This window comes from Bufo bufo, chromosome 2, assembly GCF_905171765.1.
Source record: "Bufo bufo chromosome 2, aBufBuf1.1, whole genome shotgun sequence".
Taxonomy (NCBI): domain Eukaryota; kingdom Metazoa; phylum Chordata; class Amphibia; order Anura; family Bufonidae; genus Bufo; species Bufo bufo.
Window position 1 is genome coordinate 538,070,731 of NC_053390.1, and position 12,568 is coordinate 538,083,298.

The following is a 12,568-nucleotide window of genomic DNA, read 5'->3' on the forward strand; positions in this document are numbered from 1 at the left end:
CTCTGTTATGTGCATTCTGGCATCGCAATTACCATTGCGATGTCCGGAATGCTGAGAGCTACAGGCGGGAGATCAAAGGATCTCCCGCCTGTCAGCAAGTGCACGCGGCCCTGCGGCGCGCGTGCAGGGACTCGCGGGCAGGCGCGGTGACGTCATCTCACCGCGCCGGCCCACGTGTCCTGCACTGTGGTGCGCGCGCGCGCGCCCCCTGGTGGCGCGGGAGTGCGGGCTGCCGGGGGATAAATATCCGGCGGCCCCGGCACTCCGGAGTTTAGGATCGGGGCGCTCAGGACAACGCGTATTGTAGTGTACTGCGTGCGTAGTGTATTGTTAATAAATACTGTTACTTGTAACTATCTGTGTAACGTGTAGTTATTGGCGATAGTTAGTTAGTAAGGCGCATGCAGTTAGCGTAGCGATCAGTGTAAAGCATAGCGAAAGTATTGTTGTTGTTATATAAAGGCATAAATAGGCGGAGTTATCAATAGACGGCTCCTCCTATTTATGAATATTAATTATCGATATTTGCACAAATATTGGTGATTAATATTCCCCCTTAACAAATACCAAGCACAGCTATTGTACAAGGTATGGTGCTGTGCTCAGTAAGGCCTCTTTCACACTTGCGTTGTTGGGATCCGGCGTGTACTTCCGTTGCCGGAGGTGCCCGCCGGATCCGGAAAAACGCAAGTGTACTGAAAGCATTTGAAGACGGAACCGTCTTCCAAATGCTTTCAGTGTTACTATGGCACCCAGGACGCTATTAAAGTCCTGGTTGCCATAGTAGGAGCGGGGAGCAGGGGAGCGGTATACTTACAGTCCGTGCGGCTCCCGGGGCGCTCCAGAATGACGTCAGAGCGCCCCATGCGCATGGATGACGTGATCCATGCGATCACATGATCCATGCGCTTGGGGCGCCCTGACATCACTCTGGAGCGCCCCGGGAGCCGCACGGACGGTAAGTATACTGCTACCCCGCTCCCCGCTACACTTTACCATGGCTGCCAGGACTTTAGCGTCCTGGCAGCCATGGTAACCATTCAGAAAAAGCTAAATGTCGGCTCCGGCAATGCGCCGAAACGACGTTTAGCTTAAGGCCGGTTCCGGATCAATGCCTTCCAATGGGCATTTATTCCGGATCCGGCCTTGCGGCAAGTGTTCCGGATTTTTGGCCGGAGCAAAAAGCGCAGCATGCTGCGTTATTTTCTCCGGCCAAAAAACGTTCCGTTCCGGAACTGAAGACATCCTGATGCATCCTGAACGGATTTCTCTCCATTCAGAATGCATTAGGATAAAACTGATCAGGATTCTTCCGGCATAGAGCCCCGACGACGGAACTCTATGCCGGAAGACAAGAACGCAAGTGGGAAAGAGCCCTAAGCTGCGAGGAGGCCATGGCACTCCTCAAACAGCTGATGGGTGTTGGACACCCCACGATCTGATACCAACGACCTATCCTGAGGGTGGGTCATCAGTAGAAAAGTTAAAGGGGTTGTCCGGGTTCAGAGCTGAACCCGGACATACCTCCATTTTCACCCAGACAGCCCCCCTGACTTGAGCATCGGAGCAGTTTACAATAACACACTGCTGGGCGGAGGCTTCTGCCCGGCAGTGTGTGTGGTGACGTCACCGGCTCTGATTGGCGTGCTTTAGCGCTGCCCTAGCCGTTTTACTGGCTAGGGAGGCGCTAAAGCCTGCCCATCAGTGCCCGTGACGTCACCAGGCTTCCTGGCAGCCCCATGGAGAGCCCGTTTCCTTACCGGAACTTTTTAAAATGTGACGAACAGAACATCGGAGCATGAACTGCTCAAGTCAGGGGGGGCGGCCTCGGTGATAATGGCGGTATGTCTGCGTTCAGCTCTGAACCCGGACAACCCCTTTAAAAAAATAAAAATAATTTACAGCTCATGCACACGGCTGTATGTATTTTACGGTACTCAAAACACGGATCTGCAAAAAAAAAAAAAAAAAAGACGTCCGTGTTGCATCCGTTTTTTTTGGGGGGGGATCCATTGTACCAATGCCTGGTCTTGTCCGCAAAACTGACAACAATAGGACATGTTCTATTTTTTTTTTTGCGTAACGGACATGCGGACACGGAACGCACACAGAGTCATTTCCGTTTTATTTCAAGCCCCATTGAAATGAATGGTTCTGTATACGGACCTGTAAAAAAACGTAACGGAAGAAAAATATGTTCGTATACATTATCGTTCACTGAGTTATTTGTGAAACAGTTGCTATGGCAATATATGATGACATTTTCGGAATATATTTATTACTTAGCCAGAGTCCCTTAATACACTATAATGGGATATTGGAGTAGCCATGGCAACACTCTCAGGTGAAAACACGGCTTCCAGGTGCATAGGTGACATACCGAACGTTACTGCGCATGTCCATAAAGTCTTGGCGAAGGACAAATCTGTCCAGCAACAAGAACATACAATCCACCAATCGCCTCTGCGAGAGCGCTTCAGCCAATCACTGCCGTCTTTTTATTACTACAAGCCAATCAGGCGCAACGCCTCTCCTTTGTCCAATCACAGCGCTAGACAATTCGGGCGGTCTTTTCAAACTGATAATGACAGGAGGCGGTAGGCAGGGATTTTTAAATGCCAAGACGTAGTACGCTAGTTGATGTATTCATCCGCCGAACGGCTTGTGTTTTTGTTACCTCAAACCCGTAGTTTTCTGCCACACTTCGTATTCGCCTTCCTTTTCCCTCTCATTCTGGGTATTATTTAACCTCGGTAAAGAAAAGCGGCACACAAGAAGCCCTGTAGCTGCTTGGGACTATTTTACTGTTTGGTCCTTGTTCTTTGTATCAGATTCTGTCAGAAATTCCTCCGCCTCGTGACGTCTGAGGCTCCAGGGCGTTGAAGGATCAGAAACAAAAACAAGAAGACGAGAGGAGAAGCCAGAGTGCACTGACAGCCCTATATTCCAGGATTATCTGCCTCCTAATGACAGGACTGTGGGGGCTGCTGATGAGGATTACTACAATGTCCGGGCTGTGAGGTGACGGGAAGCCCTTCTCTCCCTATATGATACTTGATACAGGTGAGCCCCCTTTATGTGACTGACGGCTGCCACTATCTTCTCTCTTTCCATCTTTGTTCTGTTTAGGTTTCCCTTATTTGGCGTGATAATTTAATAACTCGTATTTAATATGTAGATATCTTCGGTATAGCTATATGCCCTGGTAGCTGTATACATGGCGATCGGTGCCCTGTGTGCGCATATATTTGGCGATCTCTCAGTATACCGATGTGATACATATCCGATGTCTCGGATATGCTCTTGTGTGATCAGGGCTGTGTTGTGGTGATGCAGTGCCCCCTATACACTGGAATAAAGGGGCCGATGTCTGTATTTGGGGAGGAGGGGTGCACAGTCTGGTGGTAGCTGTGGACTGTAGTGCAGATCGGAGATGGAGGAGGGGTGCACAGTCAGCGGATAGCTGTGGACAGTAGTGCAAATCGGAGATGGAGGAGGGGTGCACAGTCTGGGGATAGCTGTGGACAGTAGTGCAGATCGGAGATGGAGGAGGGGCGCACAGTCAGGGGATAGCTGTGGACAGTAGTGCAGATCGGAGATGGAGGCGGGGTGCACAGTCTGGGGATAGCTGTGGACAGTAGTGCAGATCGGAGATGGAGGAGGGGTGCACAGTCTGGGGATAGCTGTGGACAGTAGTGCAGATCGGAGATGGAGGAGGGGTGCACAGTCTGGGGATAGCTGTGGACAGTAGTGCAGATCGGAGATGGAGGAGGGGTGCACAGTCTGGGGATAGCTGTGGACAGTAGTGCAGATCGGAGATGGAGGAGGGGTGCACTGTCAGGGGATAGCTGTGGACAGTAGTGCAGATCGGAGATGGAGGAGGGGTGCACAGTCTGGGGATAGCTGTGGACAGTAGTGCAGATCGGAGATGGAGGAGGGGTGCACAGTCTGGGGATAGCTGTGGACAGTAGTGCAGATCGGAGATGGAGGAGGGGTGCACTGTCAGGGGATAGCTGTGGACAGTAGTGCAGATCGGAGATGGAGGAGGTTTGTTTGCTTCTGATCAGCTGAGAGTCGCTGGATACACAAAAGAAACCCCCCTCCCCCGGGGATATTTCCTAGGCTGTGAGGACGTGACCGTCGATCTGTAGCTAGCTGGAGACTGCCCCTTCCCTGGCTGTAGCCCCGCCCCCGCGGCAGGCCACTCCCCGCGCCAGCTGATCGCTCTGACTCCGAAGCCTATGGTTGTTTACTTCTAGTGGTTTTTCTACCTTCTTGTTTGTTAGATCCAAGATGAAGGATTTGGCAGCCATGGATGACACCAGCAACAAGGCCTTCAAGCTCCTAAAGCAGCTCAATGTTCACCTGGAAGAAGAGCACAAGTACCAGCCCAGAGAGAAGGGCTTGATTCTTATAGAGTCCACAGCAGAGGTGAGGGGGTGCTGTTTATTGGTGGAGCGGGTGTAGTCCCAGCGGTTTTAGCAATCTGATCGGAGACAAGCCCAGCTACTGATTAAAAACCAAGTTATCCTAGTAGATTTTGTTCTGATGGTTTAGGGCACGTTTGCACTATAAATGTGTTAATTCAGTTTAAGACAGTATTCACATTTCCTTTTTTTTATGTACACGGGGGGATATTTATCAAAACTGGTGTAAAGTAGAACTGGATTGGTTGCTATGGGAAACTGAGCCAGTTTTGATAAATTTCCCTAATTTTCACTGCTGCATCTATTCCAATGGATCTACATTGTTTTTATCATATCATCCTCCTGATTTGTTATATCGTACCCCTATGCCTTTGTGCCTAAATTTTGGCTCTCAAGACTTTCTGAAAAGGTTGAGTGGCGTGGGCTTTGCAATCAGCCCTGACACATTCACTGTAATTTAAAGGGGTTGTCCTGGTTCAGAGCTGAACCCGGACATACCCAGACAGCCCCCCTAATATGAGCATCGGAGCATTTCATGCTGTCCTTTTGTCCTGCACGATTCAGCATTTTTTAGGAGATCTGGTGACGTACCAAGCTCTCCATAGGTAAGCTAGATGGAGGCTTCCGCCAAGCAGTGAGCCCGGTGACATCACCGGCACTAATGGGCAGGCTTTAGCGCTGCCCTAGCCGTTGTACAGGCTAAAGCCCGCCGGTGACGTCACCGTATACCCTGCTTGGAGGAAGCCTCTGCCGAGCAGTGTGAAAATGTAGACAAAAGTTTGTAGAGAGTGGCTTCTATTGTGCATCCATCCTTCTGTGAATGTCCTATAGTCCAGAATATTTCATAAGTCAGCGCCTACCAGGCCCGGTGATGCCAAGTGAAAGGAATTTTTCTTTGTTTTGAGCTCTGATTTGTTTTCTATCACAGTATATGTTATATATAATTTCACACCTAGAATGATTGTAACCTTTCTTTGGGCATCAGCTTATTATTATTATTATTATTATTATTATTATTATTGATAGACCAATTACCGGTTTTGCCGATATTCAGGACTTTGATCGTTATCGGTATCTATTTTGCCGATATTCCGATAACGTATTGGGAACACAGATCGCGCTGCTGTCAGCGCTCTCCGTGTTCCCTCAGCAGCACAGGGGAGAAGGAAGCAGTGTCTCCCTCCCCCTGTGCTGCCGCCAATGAGAGGAGGGAGGACAAGAGAAGGGGAGGGGTTATGGCCACTGCGCCACCAATGAAGAGAAATCTCTCATTAATTCATATACAGGAGGTGGGAGCTGGCTGCAGAATCACATAGCCGGCTCCCGACCTCTATGAGCGGTAGCTGCGATCTGTGGTAGTTAACCCCTCAGGTGCCGCGGATCGCAGCTACCGCTCATAGAGGTCGGGAGCCGGCTATGTGATTCTGCAGCCAGTTCCCGCCTCTTGTATATAAATTAATGAGAGATTTCTCTTCATTGGTGGCGCAGTGTGCCCCACCACCCCAGTATTAAAAACATTAGTGGCGCAGTGCGCCCCCCAGTTTTAATCATTGGTGGCAGTGGCCACAGGATCCCCTGCTCCTCCGATCGGAGCCCCAGCAGTGTAATCCTGGGGCTTCGATCGGTTACCATGGCAGCCAGGACGCTACTGAAGCCCTGGCTGCCATGTTCAGCTCCATGCTGCTGTGTGCACAGAGCAGCAGGGACAGTGTGAGCTCCTATTCACCCTGATAGATCTATTCACCCTGATAGATCTCTATCAGGGTGAATAGGACAAGGGTTCTAGTCCCTAAGGGGGCTAATAGTTATAGATCTATCAGGGTGAATAGGACAAGGGGGCTAATAGTTATTAAAAATCACCAAAATATTAAGTATAAATGAAAAATAAAGATTTACCAAAAAAAACTACACGTTAACAATAAACATATTCATTTTCAGCAGATTTGTGTAGGAATTTTTTTTTTTTTTTCCAAAAATGAAAATTCCCAGAATATCAGTATAAATTATCGGTATCGGCCCTAAAAAATCAATATCGGTCGATTTATTATTATTATTTTGAATTTTTTGGGTGGCGTTATTTTTGTTTGTGTGCTCCCAGAGGAGAGCCCCCCCCCCTAATAAAATAATTGTGATAGGTACCAGTTGAACGACATCTAATGTGCATTCCTCTGTATTTTCCAGAATGATAATACAATCTGTCCAAAATCCAGAAATGGAAAAGTAGAAGATCTATGGAGTTTAACCAACTTCTTTGGCTTAAGTATGGAGACCTTTGTCTTGGCTGTGAACATCCTGGATCGATTTCTGGCCATTATGAAGGTGAGGACAGAGGATTTAAGAAAACGTGCTTGCTTCTTACTAGAGAATTGTCTCTAGGAGAGTCATTTTAATGTATTGTTCCGTGTTTCATTTAGGTGAAGCCAAAACACCTCTCTTGCATTGGCGTTTGCTGCTTCCAGCTGGCAGCCCGAGTTGTGGAAGAAGACCGCAATATCCCATCCATCCATGATGTGATCCGCATCAGCCAATGTAAATGCACTGTCTCCGACATTAAACGCATGGAGAAAATCATTTCAGAAAAATTGCACTTTGAATTCAAAGCAACCACTGCCTTAACCTTCTTGCACTTATATCACACAATCGTACTCTGCCATTCCTCTGAGAGGTGAGTGGACCGAAGAACCCCTATGTAGGATTCTCATAGGATTACACAGTTCTGTGAGTACAGACTAGGGCTTTCCGCAGTATGGTGGCCGCCAGGGATGGATTAGTCATTAAAATACCTTGTGATTGGTACTTTTGATCCAGCTTTTCCATACCCGGCTGGGATGATATTGACTCCCCAGAATCTAGGAGTATTGATCTAGCTTTCTTGCTTCTTTGCTTATATAACCATAAATATCTTTACCCAGCACAAGTAGATACTCGGTGAATGTCTTCTTTCTCTTAACTGGATTGTTTTTGTTCCCATGGATCCAAGTAATTAATGTAGTGGATTTTCTACTCTGCAGGAAAGAAGTATTGAGCCTTGAGAAACTGGAAGCACAGCTGAAGGCATGCAACTGCCGACTCATCTTTTCCAAAGCAAAAGTACATTTTGTTTTTACTTCTGACACTGATATTTGGCGCGTCTCTGATAAAGTACGCCAGACTCACGGTCCGATTTCTCCCTTTCTCTCTCCAGCCCTCAGTGTTAGCCTTGTGCCTTCTTACGCTCGAAGTAGAAACCTTGAAGTCTCTGGAGCTATTTGAAATCGCTCTTCGTGTTCAAAAACATTCAAAGGTAATTGAACTTTCATCACTGTGACGGTATTCTGAGTAATGGAATCTGACTGGGGCTCGTACACATGTGTCAGTGCTCCAGACAAAAAAAAATTACCAGGAGCCATTGGCTCCTAAACTATAAAAAAATTTAGGAGCCAAATTAAATTTTTTAGTCGCCAAATTTAAAGTGCATATAATTTAAAAAAAAGGACTTTGAGAAGATGAGACGCAGGTCCCAGTAGTGAGCCAGCACTGACATATAGGAGAAAACAGCACCACATACCTCTCACATCCAGGGACATCTTCTGGGGGACAAGGTGACTAAAAATGGCGAATTGCGTGGTTTAGAGTTTTTTTTTTTTTCTGTTACGGCCTTCACCGAGCGGGAATATTTTTTAATATTTTAATAGCTCACATTTTTTGGGACGTGGCGATATGTAATATGTTTGTTCTTTATTGTTTGTAAATTTTATATGTAAAACTGGGAAGGGGGCCATTTAAACTTTTAGTATTTTGGTGTTTTTTTTTTTAAATTTTTTTTTAACTTTTTATTTAATAACCATTTCTTCCCTTAGGGACTAGAACCTGGATCGTGTCATCCCTTGTCCTATTCACCCTGATAGAGATCTATCAGGGTGAATAGGATCTCACACATCTCCCTGCTGCCCTGGGCTCTGTGCACACAGCAGCAGGGAGCTGAACATGGCAGCCAGGGCTTCAGTAGCGTCCTGGCTGCCATGGTAACAATCGGAGCCCCAGCAGTGTAATCTGCCACTGCCACCAATGGAGGGGATGGGACCCTGTGGCCACCATATAACAATGAAGGGGAGGGGGGGGGGGGGGGCGACGACTTGTGGCCAGTGATAATGGGGGGGGGGGGAGCACTGCGCCACCAATAAATGGAATTAAAAAGAGGACCTTTCGTGGGTCCAAAGAATCTGAACTTATCAGCAGGCTGCATAGAGCGGCGCCCAGGGATCTAAGTGCACTTACTATTATTCCTGGGCGCCGCTCCGTTCGCCCGCTGTGGCCCCCGGTATTTTCAGCATTCAGAGGAAGGAGGAGGAGACGCCAGTGTGTCTCCGTCTCCATAACAGCAGCGCTGTCCAATCACAGCGCAGAGCTCAGAGCCAGGGAGAAAAAACCTCCCGGGCTCTGCGCTGTGATTGGACAGCGCTGCTGTCAGGGAGAAGGAGAGACACTGGCGTCTCCTCCTCCTTCCTCTGAATGCTGAAAATACCGGGGGCCACAGCGGGCGAACGGAGCGGCGCCCAGGAATAATAGTAAGTGCACTTAGATCCCTGGGCGCCGCTCTATGCAGCCTGCTGATAAGTTCTTATTCTTTGGACCCATGAAAGGTCCTCTTTCATACAATTGTCTGCAGCGGTATCACAGACCCAGCACCCGGCCTCAATAACAGGGCATGTGATCTGTGGCACCTGAGGGGTTAATGGCCGCGGATCGCATGCCCTGTTATTGAGGCCGAGTGCCGGGTCTGTGATACCGCTGCCGACACTTATGTTTTACATTCATTGGCGGCGCAGTGGCGACAGCTCCTCCCCTCCTCCTCCCCTGCTATCTCCCCATTGGTGGTAGTGGCGGCCGCGTCACAGTGGAGAGGGAGGGACTCCTTCCTTCTCCACTGTGCCGTGTCCTACTGAACTTAGGCTGCGCGGGAGCGCGACGGTACAGTCGCAAATGGCGACAAGACTAAAAAGTCTTGTCGCCATCTGCAAATTTTATGGCGCATTGGCGACCGTTTTGGTCGCCATCTGGAGCCCTGTGTGTTGTCAGTGGGAGGAGGAGAGCAAGCCGTTGCTGGTGGCAGCTTATCTCCCCTGAGGACAGCAGGATCGGGCATTGAACATTACTGATCTTTCTTTTAGTAGAAGAGTGGAACTTTACAAGCTACTCAATAAGATCACTGGCTAATGCCAAGCTAGTCTTTGGCAGCGGCTCAATGTCCTGATGGGGTGTGTGGACAGTGTTAGTTCAAGTCCATAAATCTGACAGTATTTAACCTCCACCTTGAACGTGTTTATAGATTGATATATTAATATCTAAACCTTTTCTTCCAGGTTAATGACAAAGACATGCTTTACTGGCGGGAGCTGGTATCAAAATGTCTAGCAGATTATTCCTCCCCAGAATGCTGCAAACCTGACCACAAGAAGCTAGTATGGATTGTGTCCCGACGCACGGCCCAGAACCTGCATAACAGTTACTACAGTGTTCCAGAGCTGCCAACTATTCCTGAGTACGGCTATATGAATGAGAGCGAGAGGTAGGAGCTCGAGAATGCACATCGGTCTTTCACGTGGCAGCCATTACAGCTCCAGAACTGCAGACCTGTAAAGTGTCAGTGAATACATTGGCAGGTTTATCTCACAAGGAGGCCAGGAGACTGGATGACAAACCCTTATGGTAGCTGTGATGGCTGTCATTTCCTGTTCTCACTTGAGAACTTGGATGACACGGTTGGAATTGACAAATGGATGACAAAGATGTTTTAGACCAGTTTCAGACAGTTGTAAAACTTTGAATAAGTGATCTAAAGCTGGCCGTACACGTTAGATGTCTATTGGCCAAACCTACCAATTACAGCAGGAGCAGCCTACCGTCCATTGGATATGGGGCCTCCTGACTCTTCCTCAACAAGCGGATGCCAAGGGAGATGGGGATCAGGCAGTTGGATTTCAGCATGATTGATCCCTCTGTTTTCTGGAAGATAACACCCCCCTCCCCCAGAGTTGTCTGGCAGCAACTTGTCCGTATTGAGTACGTATCTTTGCTCTTCTGAGATAGCTAGTGTAGAGTAGTCAGAAGAGATGGCGTTCTACGGATGTTTATCTGCGTATGGCCAGCCTAAGCTAAGTTCACTGGAATCTCAGGGGTCGTATTGCCACTCTCTGGAACAGGCCTAAGAACTCTCTTAATAATGAAGCCTTCATCCCCCCAATATGTTTCAAGCTAGTATCTTACAGGCTATTGTGAAATATCATGGCGCAATATCCTCTGGTGTTTTCTGTAATACTGTTTATTGCACTTGAATCCATTGTGTAGAAAGCCATTTAGGTTATTTTAGCAGCTCTTTTTGGTACCCAGACCCCCATTTCTGAAAACGTCTGCTGTAGCAGATGTTTTCCAAGACAGAAAAATGACTTGCAGCACTGTTACGTCCTCAATGTCTGTCCCCATTAAGTTACAAATGGCCAGACACATGTAATTTGCTCATCTGCCTCTGTGCAGCCATACTGGGCCCTCAACAGATGGTTCAGCATTCAGGCTGTGGGTTATGAAGATGACTTTCATTGGTTTCCTTCTGCTCATTAGCTGGAGGTAATGCGGGGGAGTATTAGATCATGCTCATAAATAAGTACACTGCATAATTTGACTAGATGTGAGATACAAAGCGTTCATGTGTAATAATGTATGGACTCTTCTCTTCTTAGTGAGGATTCATGTGAAGATATGAGCAGCGGAGAAGACAGTCTGAGCAGCTCTCCCCCAAGTGACCTTGAGGCGTCTTTCTTTTTTGATGATTACCAGCCAAAACTGAAAAGCCGTAGTCGTCACCTCTACCCTTTGTAGCAAAGGATAATAATACTACTTGTATGCATGTAATGTCATAGTACTACGATATGATATGTGGATGGAATATGAGATTAATTTTTATTTGCGTACACAAGTTTATCTGTATTTTAGAATGCCAACAAAACTATAGTTATGTGCCTTATTTTTACATTTAGAAGTTTGTTTCCCTCCAGCACCACCCATGTTCAATCTGGTTTTCTTTCTTGAACAGTGTTTCTTTTGAACCACTGAACAGGGAACAGTTTGGTCTCCTTATCCCGTGGTTGCTGTATGTGTAATTTTTGTGATTTCTCCATATTGATACGCTCTTACAAATCTGCAGTTATGTTTTAGTCACTTCTACATTCCATATTTTACTTAGCTATGTTTATATATTATATAGTTATGCTTGGAAGCTGTTGTTAAAGGCACTCTAACTCTAGTTTTGTTAACTACCCACAAGTTGATTTGAAAAAAAGAAAATTAAAAAAAAATCTGCATTTTTAGAGCGGTTCTACTAGTGGAGTAGCCCATAAGAAAATGGAGGGCATGCTTTTGTTCATTTTATAATACCCCTAACTTTTTCCTCTAGTAATCCTTGGCTTGTTTGGTGCACACTAGAACTTATTGCCCACTGTCGGTTGTGGAACAGGTTGTAGTCCTCAAGGCTTAAACCAGGAGTACTGGTTATTCAAGCAAGATATCATTCAGTAGTAGTGATCAAACGCCTCAGTGTTTAGCCTCAGACAAAGTATAATGCCAACATTTTATAGGTACTTTTTTGGGCATCAAACCAGAAAAGTGAGCAAAGGACTGAGGTTCTTAAAGGGGGTTTTTCGGGAATGGTATAAACATGGCCTCCAGCAACCTGTTCTAGAATATTATTCATACTATCTGTTGTACAGCAGGAACTCTACTCTACAATAGATGATAATGATATGTACCTTTTTTATTTTTTGCGATTTGCTTTCATGGCTGAGCAGCCTGATAGGAACAGAGAGGTGGCTACAATGCTGCTCTCTGTTCCTGTCGGGCTGTTCAGCTTGACGATATTTTGCAGGCAGGATTACATCATTACCATCTATAGTAGAGCAGAGTTCTTGCTCTACAGTAAATAGTAATGGAGCAAACGTACATCAGACGTAGAAGCCTGATGGCAGATCTCCGCATGGTGGAGTGAATGCAACGCTGCAGAACAGTGAAACGAGCCCCCGCCTCTCCTCTTATGGAGGTAACTAGTCCTAGTCACATTCTAGGATTGTTTTCTGGAGGCCATGTTTTTATACCATTTCTAGAAAACCCCT

At 47.0% G+C, this 12,568-nt stretch overlaps 1 protein-coding gene across 1 annotated transcript; it reads left to right on the forward strand.

Annotated features, from left to right (window-relative positions):
- The first annotated feature begins 2,871 nt into the window (after positions 1–2,871).
- On the forward strand, positions 2,872–12,102 carry CCNG2 (cyclin G2). Its single transcript, XM_040418023.1, has 8 exons — positions 2,872–3,063; positions 4,287–4,431; positions 6,609–6,746; positions 6,842–7,092; positions 7,439–7,517; positions 7,612–7,710; positions 9,770–9,975; positions 11,144–12,102. Exons 2-8 carry the CDS (start codon positions 4,294–4,296, stop codon positions 11,280–11,282), a joined length of 1,050 nt encoding a protein of 349 aa, XP_040273957.1. The 5' UTR covers positions 2,872–3,063; positions 4,287–4,293; the 3' UTR covers positions 11,283–12,102.
- Positions 12,103–12,568: the final 466 nt, after the last annotated feature.

Bases quoted from the DNA above. Each gene is read 5' to 3' on its own strand.
- CCNG2 (XM_040418023.1), top strand. From the start codon at position 4,294: ATGAAGGATTTGGCAGCCATGGATGACACCAGCAACAAGGCCTTCAAG. The intron at 4,432-6,608 runs GTGAGGGGGTGC...TGTATTTTCCAG, and splicing joins TTATAGAGTCCACAGCAGAG to AATGATAATACAATCTGTCC. The intron at 7,093-7,438 runs GTGAGTGGACCG...TCTACTCTGCAG, and splicing joins CTCTGCCATTCCTCTGAGAG to GAAAGAAGTATTGAGCCTTG.